Below are 15,191 nucleotides of genomic sequence, written 5' to 3'. Positions count from 1 at the left end.
GTTCTTTCTGGGCGCTGTGCATATTGTTCTTAATTTCTGGAAAACTGTCTGGTTTCAATAAGAACACTGATAATCTGTTAAAGGCTAATAAAACAGGTTGAGTGTGATAGATTGTCTCACTAATTGTCAAGCCTCTTAACTGAACCTAAATCACATTAATTGGAATTAAGGTTTGCTGTTTTCTGTGTTTCACTGTTTTTCAATCTGATATCTGTGTGTGTGCATCTGGAAAATCTATCTGCATAATCTTCTGATTAACCTTGCTGTATAAACGCTTTTCAAACAAAAACAGTGCTGAAATAAATTTGTTCATTTTCACATAAATCGATTTATTTTCTGTAAAACTGTGTTAAACACTGTTTCTGCGAGAAAGTTTTAAAAGGTCAATTCAGCCCCCCTCTTGAACTTTGGCACTATTAAACCCAACAATAACAAGGTTTCTGTAGGTGAACCTGCAGAAGGATCATTGTCGATGCCTCAAACAATTCCCCCCTCGAATACGTACCAAACACACAACAACGCGCAAGGCCAGTGGGAGCACGCATGTGCTCCCACTACCAGGTGCGTTGTCGAGAGCGGGGGTGGGCGTCTTGATGCCTTGTGCATCCGGTCGCTAACCCGTGTCTCCCGACAAAAACTTACTTCGGCGTTTTACGCACCAAGGAGAACGAAGCTGTTAGGTGAGGCAAACAGGGGACGTGTCCCGCGGGTCATCAGCTCACGTTGACTTCGTCCCTGCCCTTTGTACACACCGCCCGTCGCTCCTACCGATTGAATGGTCCGTTGAAGTGTTCGGATTGCGGCGACGTGGGCGGTTCGCTACCCGCGATGTGGTGAGTAGTCCACTAAACCTTATCATTTAGAGGAAGAAGAAGTCGTAACAAGGTTTCTATAGGTAAACCTGCAGAAGGATCATTGTCGATGCCTCAAACAATTCCACCCCCGAATACGTACCAAACACACAACAACGCGCAAGGCCAGTGGGGGCACGCAAGTGCTCCCACTACCAGGTGCGTTGTCGAGTGTGGGGGTGGGCATCTTGATGCCTTGTGCATCCGGTCGCAAACCCGTGTCTCCTGACAAAAATTAACCTCGGCATTTTACGCGCCAAGGAAAACGAAGCTGTTAGGTGAGGCAAACAGGGGACATGTCCCGCGGGCGCCTTCACGATGACATGTTATGTAAAATGACTCTCGGCAACGGATATCTCGACTCTTGCATCGATGAAGAACGTAGGGAAATGCGAGACTTGGTGTGAATTGCAAAATCCCGTGAACCATCGAGTCTTTGAACGCAAGTTGCGCCCAAAGCCATTAGGCTAAGTGCACGCCTGTCTGGGTGTCACACATCGTCACCCCTTCCTCCACACTTAACTAGTTAAATGTGAGGCAGTGGGTCAAAGTTGACCTCCCGCGAGCTAGTTCCTCGTGGTTGGTTGAAAGCAAGTTCGGGGCAGAGTCCCCCACGATAACGGTGGAATGTTGGGTGAAAAACGAAAAATCATGGTTTTGGGAAACTGGCTGGACTCAAACCTCACAAATGCCTCCAAAGTGATGTGGGAGAAGTTTGGGAGCAAAAGGAATTGATCTTGGCATGGTTGGTGCAAAGCCAAGTTCCATGATTTGGGTGTTTTGGCTTGATTTTGTGACTTGGTGGTGTGTTGGGTGAAAAACGAAAATCATGGTTTTGCAAAACTGGCTGGACTCAATCCTCATAGATGCCTCCAAAGTCATGTGGGAGAAGTTTGAGAGCAAATGTAATTGATCTTGGTGTGTGATATGATTCCAATAGCAAAATATAGATGATTCTTTTACATTTTATGGAATCAATTTGAGTTGGAGATTGAATAGGCACTTTTATACAAATGGATCAATGTTCTATGTTTCAAGAACTCACCAAAACTTGCGCCAAACACCAAAGATCACATAGAAGACCCATTTCTTGTATATTGAACCGAATAAAAGAGGTAAGAAAGCAAATGAACCGTTTAAATTGCTTAGAAATTTAAATGCACCGAACAAATCAATAGGAAATGAAGAAGAACCAATTGAATCCAGCAAAAGAGAATATGAACCAAACAACACATGAAACTTAAGCAAGAACACCGAATAGAAAGCAAGAAAGGAACCTAAGACATGTTTATGAATTCAAATAGGCACGAAAATGGAATGAGAAGATGGAGAAGAAAGAAGACTTATGTGGTTGTAGTTCTTGGTTGATGAACACGCCACTTGAAGTGTGAAGGCTCCAAGATAAGTGTGAATTGCGCCACTTGAGGGAAGCAAGGCTCTCAAAATGTGACTAGGAAGAGGAGAAGACAAGTTCTCACTACACTCAATCACCAATTTGGGAGAGTTTTGATACTACAAATTCTAATTCTGAATTATGAACGACCCCAGCCATCCTTTTATAGGACCAAGGGCCGGTCATTAGCTTTACAAAGCTTGTATCCTAAGCTACTCAAGAGTCTCCTAAGCTAACGCCTCTTTTAAGCTAACTCCTAAGCTTCTAGAATTTTCTAAGCTATAGCCTAAAGATGCTTTACAAAAGAGGTGTCTAATGTTTCCTTCTAAGCAGCTTCCTAAAGACTATGTATTTAAACATTCCACTCTTTATACAAGAGACACTATAAAAAGAGAAAACAATCTACCACTATTCCGAATTCCTTAAACTTGCTCCTTGTAAGCCTTTGAGGTAAGGTAGTGTCTCCTTGAGCTTCTTCAACTTCGGCCTCTTCCTCCTTTTGTCATTGATCTTCGACCTCTATTTCCTTTTGAGCTTGATCTCCATCATACTCCCCGATTTGGAGAGAATTCGACAACGAATTTTGGAGACCTACAAAAAAGGGAGTTAGGTCACTGATATTAAATGTATGACTACCAAGGTATGTATCAGGCATATCTAACTCATAAGCAATGTCATTAATCCTCTTTAGGACTTGAAAAGGTCCATCACCACGAGGCATTAGTTTGGACTTCCTTTGAGTAGGAAAACGATCTTTCCTCAAGTGAAGCCAAACTCAATCACCTTCATCAAATAACAATGTTTTTCTCCTTTTATTGGCAAGTTCAGCATACATGCCAACCTTCTTCTCAATTCTCAACTTGATGTCTTTATGCAAATTTTTCACAAAAGAAGCCTTTTCATCCCCATCTTTGCACAAGACATCATCAAGTATGGGAATAGGAAGAAGATCAAGAGGTGTTATGGGATTAAACCCATAGACAACCTCAAAAAGAGAATGTGAGGTGGTAGAATTTACTACACGATTATAAGCAAATTCAACATCTAAATTCTCCCACACTCTAGGATTCCCGAAAATAAAGCATCGCAACATTTGTCCCAAAGTTCTATTTACCACTTCAGTTTGACCATCTGATATGATTCGACTAGCACACTTTGAATGATTCTTGACATTCTTAGGAATCATCTTTAGTTGGTTATGAGATAGGCACTTTATCATAGAATTGGATCAAGGTTCTATGAACAAGAACTCACCAATACTAGTACCAAAACACAAACTCATAGGGAAATTCCAATTATTGTCAAATTGAACCAATTAAAATGGAAGTAAAATCAATTGCACCGAACAAAATGGCATAGAACTGAATTGAACCGCACATAAAGACTAGAAATGAAGAAGAAACAACATAGAACAGCAAGGAAGCACAAGGACCGAACCAAAACACATAAGAATTGAAACTGCCGAACAGAAAATTCAAGAGAAACAAGCTAAGACATGAACAATTAAAAGAGAAGGAAGGAAGGAGAAGAGAAAGCTCATGAAGATGGAGGAATGGTTGGATGATCACGCCACTAGGAGGATGGAGACTCCAAGATAAGTGTGCAAGCCGCCACTTGAGGTAACCATTGAACCATCAAGATAAGACTAGGGAAGAAGGCACAAAGCTCTCCAATGCTCTCTCAAAAATTGAGTATAGTTTCTCTAATCAATATTCAAATCTGAAATGTACAAGGGTAGCACCTTAATTTATAGCCTAAAGGTGCTGAAATGCAAGGCAAATTAAATTCAAAATTCCCCCCAAAAGCTAATGAAAGTGGCGCCAACTATGGTCATGAAGAAGGTGTGACCTTCTCTCTCACTTTGGCACCTCCCTAGTTACTCCTACACCTATCTACTAACGCACCCCCCCTTAATACTCCTAACTAAGGACCTAAAGATGCTTTAACAAAAGAGGTTTCTAATGTTTCCCTCGTAAGCACCTTCACACAAAGAAATTACAAAAAGAGAAAATAATCGTCCATTAGCTCCTAAAGCTTTGAACATGCTTCTTGTAAGCCTTTGAGGTGGGCTTTGACCTCCATGGGCGTCCTCCACTTGAGCCTCAACCTCTTATTGCTCTTGATGATTGGCCTCCATGTCCACTTGAGCTTGATCTCCATCACCATCGGTTTGTGGGTGACAAGTGGTAGAAAATAAAAGGTTAGTACCAAGCTTACTGCACAAGGTCTTCCAAAAGTGACTCAAGAACTTGGAATCCCTATCGGACACAATAGTTCTAGGAATACCATGCAAACGAACCACTTCTCGAAAGAAGAGGTTTGCAATATGACATGCATCATCCACTTTGTGGCAAGGAATAAAGTGAGCCATCTTTGAAAAACGATCCACTACCACAAAAATGGAATCCTTTCCCTTTGATGTCTTGGGTAATCCTAAGATGAAATCCATAGAAATGTCAACCCAAGGCATTGAAGGGATAGGGAGAGGAGTATATAAACCATGGGGATGCAATCTAGATTTACCTTTGCGGCAAGGTATGCATTTTTCACACAAACTATGAACATGTTTATGCATATGTGGGCAATAGAAATGTTCATGCAACACATCCAAAGTTTTTGCAACCCCAAAGTGACCCATTAATCCTCCCTCATGTGCTTCTCTAACAAGAGATGATGTAATGGAGCTTTGAGGAACACAAAGACGTTTTCCTTTAAAAAGAAAGCCATCTTGGATAAAAAAACTTTGTGTCCTCCTTTGATACACTCTTGATAGATAAGAGAAAAATCAAAGTCATCATGATAAAGATCCTTAATGTGATCAAAGCCAAGAAATTGAGAACCCAAAAGATTTAGCAAGGCATAGCGTCTAGAAAGTGCATCGGCCACAACATTATTTTTGCCTTGCATATGCTTGATCACATAAGGAAATTGCTCAAGGAATTCCACCCACTTAGCATGCCTCTTGTTAAGTTTGTTTTGGCTTTTCAAATATTTAAGAGATTCATGATCACTATGAATCACAAACTCTTTAGGAAAAAGATAATGTTGCCAAGTAAACAAAACTCTAACAAGTGCATACAATTCCTTATCATAAGTGGAATAGTTGAGATGACTTCCTTTCAATTTCTCAATAAAATAAGCTATGGGGTGGCCCTCTTGAAGGAGAACAGCCTCAATACCTATACTTGAAGCATCACACTCAATCTCAAATGTTTTAGCGAAATTAGGAAGGGCTACGATGGGAGCATTAGTCAATTTTTCTTTCAAAACATCAAAAGCAATATGTTGTGCTTCTCCCCATTTAAAAACCACATCCTTTTTCACTATATCATTGAGAGGTGCAGCTATGGTACCGAAGTTGGGTACAAATATTCTATAAAAAGAAGCAAGACCATGAAAACTGATGGGGGAGGGCCCAAGCTCACCACACGATGAAAGCCAAACCTCCAAGACTAGACGGTCTAGCCTATGATGAGGAGCGTTTAGACTAAAAAAGGAGCGTCTAGCCCATGAAGAGGAGCGTCTAGGCCATGATGAGGAGCGGCTACATAAGGAGCGTCTAGGCCATGATGAGGATTCCTTCTAGACCGTCTAGCTTCACATACACATGGGTCAAAGCTACGGTTTTGGGAAGAGAAGACCTTTGTAATTGTTACATAAAGGCCCATTAGGGGTGCTTAGTAATTAGAGTAGTGTAGAAAGCATATTTGTGTCAACATTCTAGAAAGACCATGGAGGGGGTGAGCATAAAAACTAGACACACCCCTCCCCATGTGCTCATTTGTGCACCCATGTGCTTCACATTTACATTTCATTTGGCTAGCATTAGGGTTGCATTATGGTCCTCCTTAGCCTATAAAAGGAGGAGCCTATACCTTGTATTTTCAAGTTTATTGTGAGTAAAGTTATGCTGCCATTTTGTGCCAAACTTTGCTTCTCCCTAGAATCCTAGGCTCTAAACTTCAATTCCTTCATCTTTTCCCTTGGGCTGGCCGAACCACCCAATACCCACACTTAACATGCACCTATAAGATCAACACCACTCTTAGGAGGATCTTGCTCACCTCATCCATTGCTTCCGCCCCTCTGCTCTACTTTGATTCAAGAAGAACTTCATGAAAATGCCATCATTTGGTATCATGAGCTTTGGTTCTTCAAGATGAGTAACTCTTGGTCTTTTCAATTTTAGTTCTTCTTTATTTCATATTGTCATTTAATTTCCATACTTGTCTTGCTTTTTTTTACATTTTAATTTGTTTGGTGTGCTTTGTGGAAGATCCAACCGAAGCACTCTTGTTCAATTGATCTTGAACAAGTTATTGTGCAATTTGTGATAGGATTCCATACACCTTTGAGTTGCTATTTTCTTTTAGGCTTTTGAGTCTTTATTGCTTTCATTATTTGGTTCATATTATGCTTTGAGTCTTTAATTTTCTGAATCTATACATGTTTTGTCAAGTCATGTTCATCCATATTGTCAACAATTCATAGTAGTCCTTTTATTTGGCTTGATTGTTTCTTGATTTTGGGTCTCTTTAATTGCTTGAATCTGCTGTTCTTTGATCTTTTGGTGCCTTTTTAATTTTAGTTTGAGTTCATATTGTGTTTAGTTCCTACACAATTCTATTTCACAAATTTCCATTGTGTCTAAACTTTGGTATCTTGCTGTTTTTGTTTCCAGTTTTCAGATTCTCCTGTTTTCACTTTCTCTGTTTTGGCTGTTTTGATCCAGAAAAATATTTCCACTCATAGGAAAATTTTGATTCTCTGGAATATGCAAGTTTAAAGTCTTATAGAAAGGACAAAAAAAGAATTAGATCAAAAGAAGCAACAGAAAAAAAATGATAAATCTTTTAAAATCAGAGTGCAAATCTGAGGCGCTCCAGCTGGCCTAACTGAACACCAAAATTGCAAAATTTATTAAAACAAAATGGTGCATGCGTTTTGAGTGATTCCAAAGCCAGATTTTAGATAAGATCCTGAATATCTTGCATATCAAATTTCATAGTCAAATTTTAAAAATACAGCTCAGCATAAATTGGGGAACAAACACGTTTCTAGCCCACAACATTTTCCAGTGGTGCTGTTTTTTTTTATTTGGTCATCTAATCTAGGACCTTTCTTTAGGAATTCTTTTGTGTGCCAACCTTTAATTGAGTACCTTTTATTTGTTTGCTTTAATTTCTTGACTCTCTTTCTAGTTGTCATAATCTAAATCCTTTTGGTGGTACTGTTTTATTCAATTTAATTGTTTCTTGCTTTTGTTCTTTGACCTCTAATTTGGGTGCTGGAATTTCTTCTCTCCTTTGGTGCTTATGTGAATTGAAACTTGACTTGGTTAAGGTTTAGCCCTTTGATAGGTGCTGGAAATTGGAGAATTAAGACCATCATTCTAAGGAGAAGACAAAGCCAAAGCCGAAACAAGCATTCTTGAAAAACACTACAAACACTTGGAGGATCAACAAGCATAGACAACAAGGAAGTGCACTAACCAAAAAGAGGATCAACAAAGGGAGTTTTCTTAATTCCTTTGCAACTTTGTTTATTGTTAATTACCCTTTTAATTACGTTTTAGACGGTGAGTGTGTCTTCAAGGGCTCCAAGTGTCCAAGAAGCCTTACCTAGGGCCGAATAGTATAGCATTCTTGTTTAGTAATTGTTACTTGTTTGTATTTGCTTTTCTATTGCTCTAGTATTGACGCTTTGCATGGTTAGTTTTGTTTAAATTTGTGTTAAACCGACTAGTTTTTGTTGAATAGATAGCTTACATTGTTTTCTTGCATTTATTTCTCAACTTATTGGTGTTCTAAGTGTTTCACTAAGAGAAAGTCTTGTGTGAAGATTTTGGAGGATAGTTTTTGGCAAGGAAATGGCTTGGTATTTAAGTAGTCCTTTGTGACTCACCTCCCTTACCTGGAAAACTACCTTCTTTAACTTTCCTAAACTTTCTCAAAGTAAAACACCTATATACACAAAGTTTTTAGCCATGTCTTCTTCTTCTCACTCTCCAAAGTCTATTGAAAGTGAAGTAAAATCTTTGAAAACTCTTTTGAAAGAAGTATCACAAGCGGTACAACTAATTTGTTTTAGACAATTGGAGAATGAGAACAAAATCAATGAGTTGGCTAAAGCTCAAGAAGAGAAATCACAAAAATCACAAAAATCAAAACAAACTCATACTCATGCATCTAGGAGTAATGAGACTCTAGAGGAGGGAAGCCTTCGACTTAATGATTATTACCAATCACCCCCTAGAAGGAATAGGCAAAGGGAGCAAGAGGTGCCAAGGGAAACTAGAGTAGACCTACCCCATTTTCATGGAAAAGAAAATGTAGAAATACATCTAGATTGGGAAATGAAGGTAGAACAACTCTTTGCTTGCCATAGGGTAAGTGAGGAACGTAAAGTACCCTTAGCCGCCCTTAGTTTCCAAGGGAACGCCATGTATTGGTGGACCTCTCTCGAAAGAGAAAGGCGTCTTCATAGGGAACCTCCCATTACATATTGGAATGACCTTAGGGGAGCCCTAAGACGCCGACACATACCTTCCTACTACCATAGGGAGTTGATGGACAAGCTCCAAAGACTCCAACAAAGAAACATGAGTGTGGAAGAGTATAGACAAAAAATGGAGCTCTACATGATGAGAGCCTCCATTAGAGAAGAGGAGGATACCACAATAGCTAGGTTCCTTAGTCGCCTATCACTTGAGATAAGAGATAGAGTGGAGCTCTTACCTTATCAAGACTTGAATGATTTGGTTCAACTTTGCATTAAAGTTGAGCAACAACTTTTACGCAAAACATCAAGTCAAAAGGTGAGCCCTTACTCTAACTTTTATCCCAAGAAAGAGTTTAGAAGGGAGGGTAGTACATCCAAAGAAAAACCAAAAGAACCTACCAAACCTTTTACCAAAGAAACCTCCACCCCACCCATCCGAGCTAGAGATGTCAAGCGTTTCAAGTGCTATGGAAGAGGGCATGTGCAAGCACAATGCCCAAACCAAAGGACTTTGTTTCTTAAGGGTGTAGACGAGTACACTAGTGGCGAGGATGAGCCTAGTGAGAGAGAGGAGGGGGGAGAGGATGAGAGGGTAGCTCCACTAGAGGAAGAATTGCTTATGATTAGGAGAACCCTCAACAATCACCCTAGCACATCCATTGAAACACAAAGAGAGAACATATTTCATACAAGATGCAATGTTTTAGAAAACATATGCTCTCTCATTGTGGATAGTGGATCTAGTTGCAATAGTTGTAGTGCTAGGATGGTTGAGAAGCTTAAGCTACAAGTAGTTCCTCACCCAAAACCTTATAAACTTCAATGGCTTAATGAAAATGGGGAACTACATGTAGACAAGCAAGTGGAAATCAAGTTTTCCATAGGGAACTACAAAGATAAGGTTTTATGTGATGTAGTACCTATGGAAGCTTGCCATATTTTATTAGGGAGACCATGGCAATTTGATAAGAAAACCTTGCATGATGGTCTCACTAACGAAATTTCCTTCACCCATAAGTATAAAAAGTTTGTACTTAGTCCTTTACCACATTCCCAAGTGGTAAAAGACCAAATACAAATGAAACACAAAAGGGATGAAGAAAAAATAGAAAAAGAAAAAAATTTTGGGAAACAAAAGGCGTGGGAGAATAGTGTTCCTTCCCACAAGGTCATTCAACAAGTCAATCACAATGAAACTACCTTTACAAACATGCTTCTTATTGAACAACCTAGCCTTTCCTATTGTAAAGGAACACTTGCAAGCATGAGCACAAAAGAAAAGTCTTTAAAAGAAGCTTGCATAGATCAAGACTATTTCTCAAATGTGTTAAGATATCCCCAGAAGAATGACAAGTTATCTATAAGCACCTACCAATTTTTGTATGAAGTAGTGCCTAGAACGACTTGCCATGTCTTATTGAGACAACCATTGCAAAATGTACAAATTTTCATAAATAATGGTTGTACCAACGAGAGTCTCTTTGCACATAAGAGAAAAAGTCTACAGGAAGGAGAACTCATGGGACAAATGAGAGTTGATAAAACTCTAGAGCTTTTAAGAGGAAAACTTTTGTCACCCATGAAAAAAGAAGTTCAAAGACATTACATTAGGTATAACTCTTGTTTTCAAACTACACCTAAGGCAATGTCCCAAGAACTCTATACTCCTTCACCTTTTGTAAAAGATCCATGGGAAGACACACATTTGAAATTAGAGCTTCCTAGGACGACAAAAGGTCTTGATTCTTTCTTCATGGAAGTGGATAAACTCTTCTTAAGAAAAGTGACAAGCCTCCATGATTTATTTTCAAAAATAAGGGATAGAGCTCCAAAATTTGAAAACATAGCTCTCCCTTCTATGCTTCACGAAATCATGAGGGACACCCACAATTCTTGGGATAAGAATCCTTTTCCTTTTATGCATGCATACAATGGAGTAGTCCACAAGATTACTCATATCTCTCCATTTGAAGTTGTACGTGAACATAGTCCTCTTGCCTTTTTAAAGTTGTCACCATTTCCTAAAGGGATTATGCCTAAGGAAAAAGTAACTACTTTTGGAAATTTTAGAAAACATAAGAGGATTAGAAGGCACCTACAACCATCAAAAGGGAAGCAATGTGAGAAGTTGACCAAAACAAGAGAAAAACAAAGATGGCAACTTCACACAATTAATTGTTCTCTAAATACTCACTCTAACTCCTTTGCTTTGTTTCAAGATTCTCATAGGTTGATATTTGATCCGGGAGGACACACCTTGACGAAGCAAGAGGCTGCTATCCGAGATCAAGTTAGCAAATCTGAGGATAGATCTTTTCCCGAAGGAGGAGATGATGGACACCATCCAGCCACAACAAGCCCCCTCAAAAGCAAAAGCTTTGGATTTGAGGACAAATCCTTTTCAAGAGGGAGGGGATCATGGGGGAGGGCCCAAGCTCACCACACGATGAAAGCCAAGCCTCCAAGACTAGACGGTCTAGCCTATGATGAGGAGCGTCTAGACTCAAAAAGGAGCGTCTAGCCCATGAAGAGGAGCGTCTAGGCCATGATGAGGAGCGGCTACATAGGGAGCGTCTAGGCCATGATGAGGATTCCTTCTAGACTGTCTAGCTTCACATACACATGGGTCAAAGCTACGGTTTTGGGAAGAGAAGACCTTTGTAATTGTTACATAAAGGCCCATTAGGGGTGCTTAGTAATTAGAGTAGTGTAGAAAGCATATTTGTGTCAACATTCTAGAAAGACCATGGAGGGGGTGAGCATAAAAACTAGACACACCCCTCCCCATGTGCTCATTTGTGCACCCATGTGCTTCACATTTACATTTCATTTGGCTAGCATTAGGGTTGCATTATAGTCCTCCTTAGCCTATAAAAGGAGGAGCCTACACCTTGTATTTTCAAGTTTATTGTGAGTAAAGTTATGCTGCCATTTTGTGCCAAACTTTGCTTCTCCCTAGAATCCTAGGCTCTAAACTTCAATTCCTTCATCTTTTCCCTTGGGCTGGCCGAACCACCCAATACCCACACTTAACATGCACCTACAAGATCAACACCACTCTTAGGAGGATCTTGCTCACCTCATCCATTGCTTCCGCCCCTTTGCTCTACTTTGATTCAAGAAGAACTTCATGAGATGACTTCCTTTCAATTTCTCACTAAAATAAGCTATGGGGTGGCCCTCTTGAAGGAGAACAGCCCCAATACCTATACTTGAAGCATCACACTCAATCTCAAATGTTTTAGCGAAATTAGGAAGGGCTACGATGGGAGCATTAGTCAATTTTTCTTTCAAAACATCAAAAACATTATGTTGTGCTTCTCCCCATTTAAAACCCACATCCTTTTTCACTATATCATTGAGAGGTGCAGCTATGGTACCGATGTTGGGTACAAATATTCTATAAAAAGAAGCAAGACCATGAAAACTTCGGACCTCCTTCACATTTGTAGGTGTAGGCCAATTTTTAATGGCCACAACCTTAGCTTGATCCAGATGGACCCCTTTACTACTCACAACAAACCCTAGGAATTCTATATGATCAAGAGCAAACATACATTTAGCAAGGTTAGTATACAAAGGTTCCTTCCTAAGGGTTTCCAAGACCTGTCTAACATACATTTAGCAAGGTTAGCATACAAAGGTTCCTTCCTAAGGGTTTCCAAGACTTGTCTAACATACATTTAGCAAGGTTAGCATACAAAGGTTCCTTCCTAAGGGTTTCCAAGACTTGTCTAATGTGAGTATATCATAAAAATAAACAACAACAAACTTGCCAATAAATGGTCTTAAAACATGATGCATGAGGCGCATGAAAGTACTAGGAGCATTAGTTAAGCCAAAAGGCATAACCAACCACTCATATAAACCAAAGTTGGTCTTAAAAGCCATTTTCCATTCATCACCCGGTTTTTTACGGATTTGATTGTAGCCACTTTTAAGATCAATCTTTGTAAAAAATTTTGAACCATGCAATTCATCCAACAAATCATCAAGCCTAGGTATGGGATGCCTATACTTAATTGTGATGTTATTTACTGCCCTACAATCCAAACACATCCTCCATGTGCCATCTTTCTTAGGGACAAGGATAATAGGCATAGCACAAGGGCTCATGCTATCTTGAACCCAACCTTTAGCAATTAAATCATTAACTTGTTGGCGAATTTCCTTAGTCTCACTTGGATTTGTCTTATAGGCCGGACGATTGGGTAAAGAAGAGCCCAGAATTAAATCAATTTGGTGCTCAATCCCTCTCAAAGGTGGAAGGCCTTTTGGAGGATCTTGAAACACATCTTGAAACTCCTTTACCAAATTATCCAAACAATGAGGACTATCTACAAGTGGTTCTAACTTAAGAGGTCTAGGAATAACTAAGAAGATAGGATTGTGAGCCACTATATCCCTTTGGACCTCATGCCTAGAAATGAAGAGCGAATGCTTATGACTCTTTTCTTTTTCACTCTCCCTCTTTTTTTTCATAAGAATTTGGTCCTCATGAACTTCTCTAGGAGAGAGAGATTTTAAAATGACCTTGTGACCATGGAAATCAAAAGAAAGTTTATTGGTAAAACCATCATGAAAAACTTTTCTATCATATTGCCAAGGCCTTCCCAAAAGAACATGTGTTGCTACCATGGGCACAACATCACATAATACCTCATCCTTGTATTTTCCAATAGAGAAATGAATGAGGACTTGCTTATTCACAATGATTTCGCCTACTTCACTAAGCCATTGTAATTTGTAGGGCTTTGTATGAGAGATAGTAGGCAATCCAAGCTTATCTACTACTCTTGTACTAGCCACATTAGCACAACTTCCCCCATCCACTATTAAAGAACAAATGTTGTTTTGAAAAAGACATCTTGTATGAAAAATATTTTCCCTTTGACTTTCATCAAAAGGTTGTAAAACTTGTCCAAGAAGTCTTCTCACAACCAACAAATCTCCTTCAAGTTGACTCTCACTCACATGCTCACTAGATGATCTAGAATGTGAAGAATGCCTAGTTGAATCCGAATCATGCTCACTCATCACAATGCCATTATGCACAAACATATTCCTCTTAGAAGGACAATTAGCCGCAATGTGACTATAACCCATACACTTAAAGCATTTCTTACTAGACGATTTAATTGGAGATTTAGGAATAGAAGTAGAAGGCTTAGATTCCTTAGGTTTGAAAGAAGAATCTTTAGAAGGAAATTTTGAAAAAGAATTTTTTTTTTCCAAGAATTGTTGTAGTAACCATCATTAGGAGCATTTTTAAAAGCATTTTTCTTTGCAAGTTGAGCTTCCACCATCACTGCAAGATGAACCAAAGAACCCAATGATGAATACTCTTGAAGCTCAAAAATATCTTGAATATCCTTCCTTAGACCATTCACAAACCTAGCTATCATAGCTTCCTCACTCTCATGCATATCTACCTTAAGCAAAAGCGTTTTTAATACTTTGTAATAAGAATCCACACATAGCGCGCCTTGTTGAAACCGTTGGAGCTTCAACATGAGGTCTTTCCTAAAGTGTGGTGGCACAAATCTAAGGCGCATGCGTTGCTTTAAAGTGTTCCAAGAGTCTACGGGACGACCCTTGTTATAGATAATGTCCTTTACAACACTATGCCACCATTTCATGGCATAATCAATGAATTCTAAGGAGGTTATCATAACTTTGTGGTCTTCATGGACCTCATGGACATCAAAGATTTGTTCACATTTAGCCTCCCAATCTAAGTACACATTACGATCACTATCACCACTAAAACTAGGAACTTTTATAAAAGAAATTTTAGGCTTGGCTTCTTGGTGATAGGCATCTTCACGGTTATGTCTTTCTCCATGAGCGTGAGGTCTATATCCATGAAAATGGTGATGATGTCTCCTTCTTCTATGTTCCTCTTCACGGCCATGATCATTGGAAGAACCTCTAGATGAAAGTCTAGGAGAATGACGCTTTTCATTGATAGAATTAGAGGACCTAGGTTTCTTCATTTCAAGTCTTTGTAATCTTTCCTCCAACTTTCTTATAGCTTCATCTTTGAGATTAATGGTTCGGTTTGCCATTTTTAATTCAACGAGAAAAGAAGTTTTGCTAGGAGAATGTTGTTTGGAAGAATCACTGCTGGAATATGAAGCCATTTATAAAAGAAAACAGCAAACAAAATAGCACACAAATATTAGGAAAAAAAAAACAATGTTAGCAAACACAAAATTTAGAACAAATGCCGAAGTGAAGTGTCACTTAAAACACTCCAAAGAAAGAATGCTCCCTGTACCGACCAGGTCATCGGGTGTGATGACGTGGACAAGAGAAAGGTAGGTGGTCAAGAAGTCAACGTAGTCGCCGTATGTAGAAGCGGCGTTCTGCAGTATAAATAATCGGTTATCGCCGAGATGTGTCACCGCCAAGATGGATCATCGCCCAAGAGAAGCATCGCGCAG

General features: G+C 39.4%; 1 protein-coding gene and 1 non-coding gene across 2 annotated transcripts; one reads left to right on the top strand and one right to left on the bottom strand.

Moving 5' to 3' along the window:
- The first annotated feature begins 1,188 nt into the window (after positions 1-1,188).
- LOC137811968 (5.8S ribosomal RNA) lies at positions 1,189-1,344 on the top strand. The gene has a single exon (XR_011081208.1). It is a non-coding gene; the product is annotated as a 5.8S ribosomal RNA (ribosomal RNA).
- A 1,402-nt stretch (positions 1,345-2,746) lies between these two features.
- LOC137838251 (uncharacterized) lies at positions 2,747-14,813 on the bottom strand. Its single transcript, XM_068647506.1, has 4 exons — positions 13,997-14,813; positions 13,691-13,940; positions 12,714-13,165; positions 2,747-2,835 (listed from the first exon to the last, which is right to left on the bottom strand). The coding sequence occupies exons 1-4, from the start codon at positions 14,811-14,813 to the stop codon at positions 2,747-2,749; spliced, it is 1,608 nt and encodes a 535-aa protein (XP_068503607.1).
- Positions 14,814-15,191: the final 378 nt, after the last annotated feature.

This window comes from Phaseolus vulgaris, chromosome 11 (assembly GCF_000499845.2).
Source record: "Phaseolus vulgaris cultivar G19833 chromosome 11, P. vulgaris v2.0, whole genome shotgun sequence".
Taxonomy (NCBI): domain Eukaryota; kingdom Viridiplantae; phylum Streptophyta; class Magnoliopsida; order Fabales; family Fabaceae; genus Phaseolus; species Phaseolus vulgaris.
The sequence above is the reverse complement of the archived record's forward strand: the minus strand, read 5'-3'. Positions and strand labels throughout refer to the sequence as shown.

Coding starts and splice junctions, on each gene's coding strand:
- LOC137838251 (XM_068647506.1), bottom strand. CDS start 14,813: ATGGCAAACCGAACCATTAATCTCAAAGATGAAGCTATAAGAAAGTTG. Junction 13,941..13,996: donor TAAAAATGCTCCTAATGATG/GTTACTACAACA, acceptor TTCCTTCTAAAG/ATTCTTCTTTCAAACCTAAG. Junction 13,166..13,690: donor AGTCAACTTGAAGGAGATTT/GTTGGTTGTGAG, acceptor CTTCATTTCTAG/GCATGAGGTCCAAAGGGATA.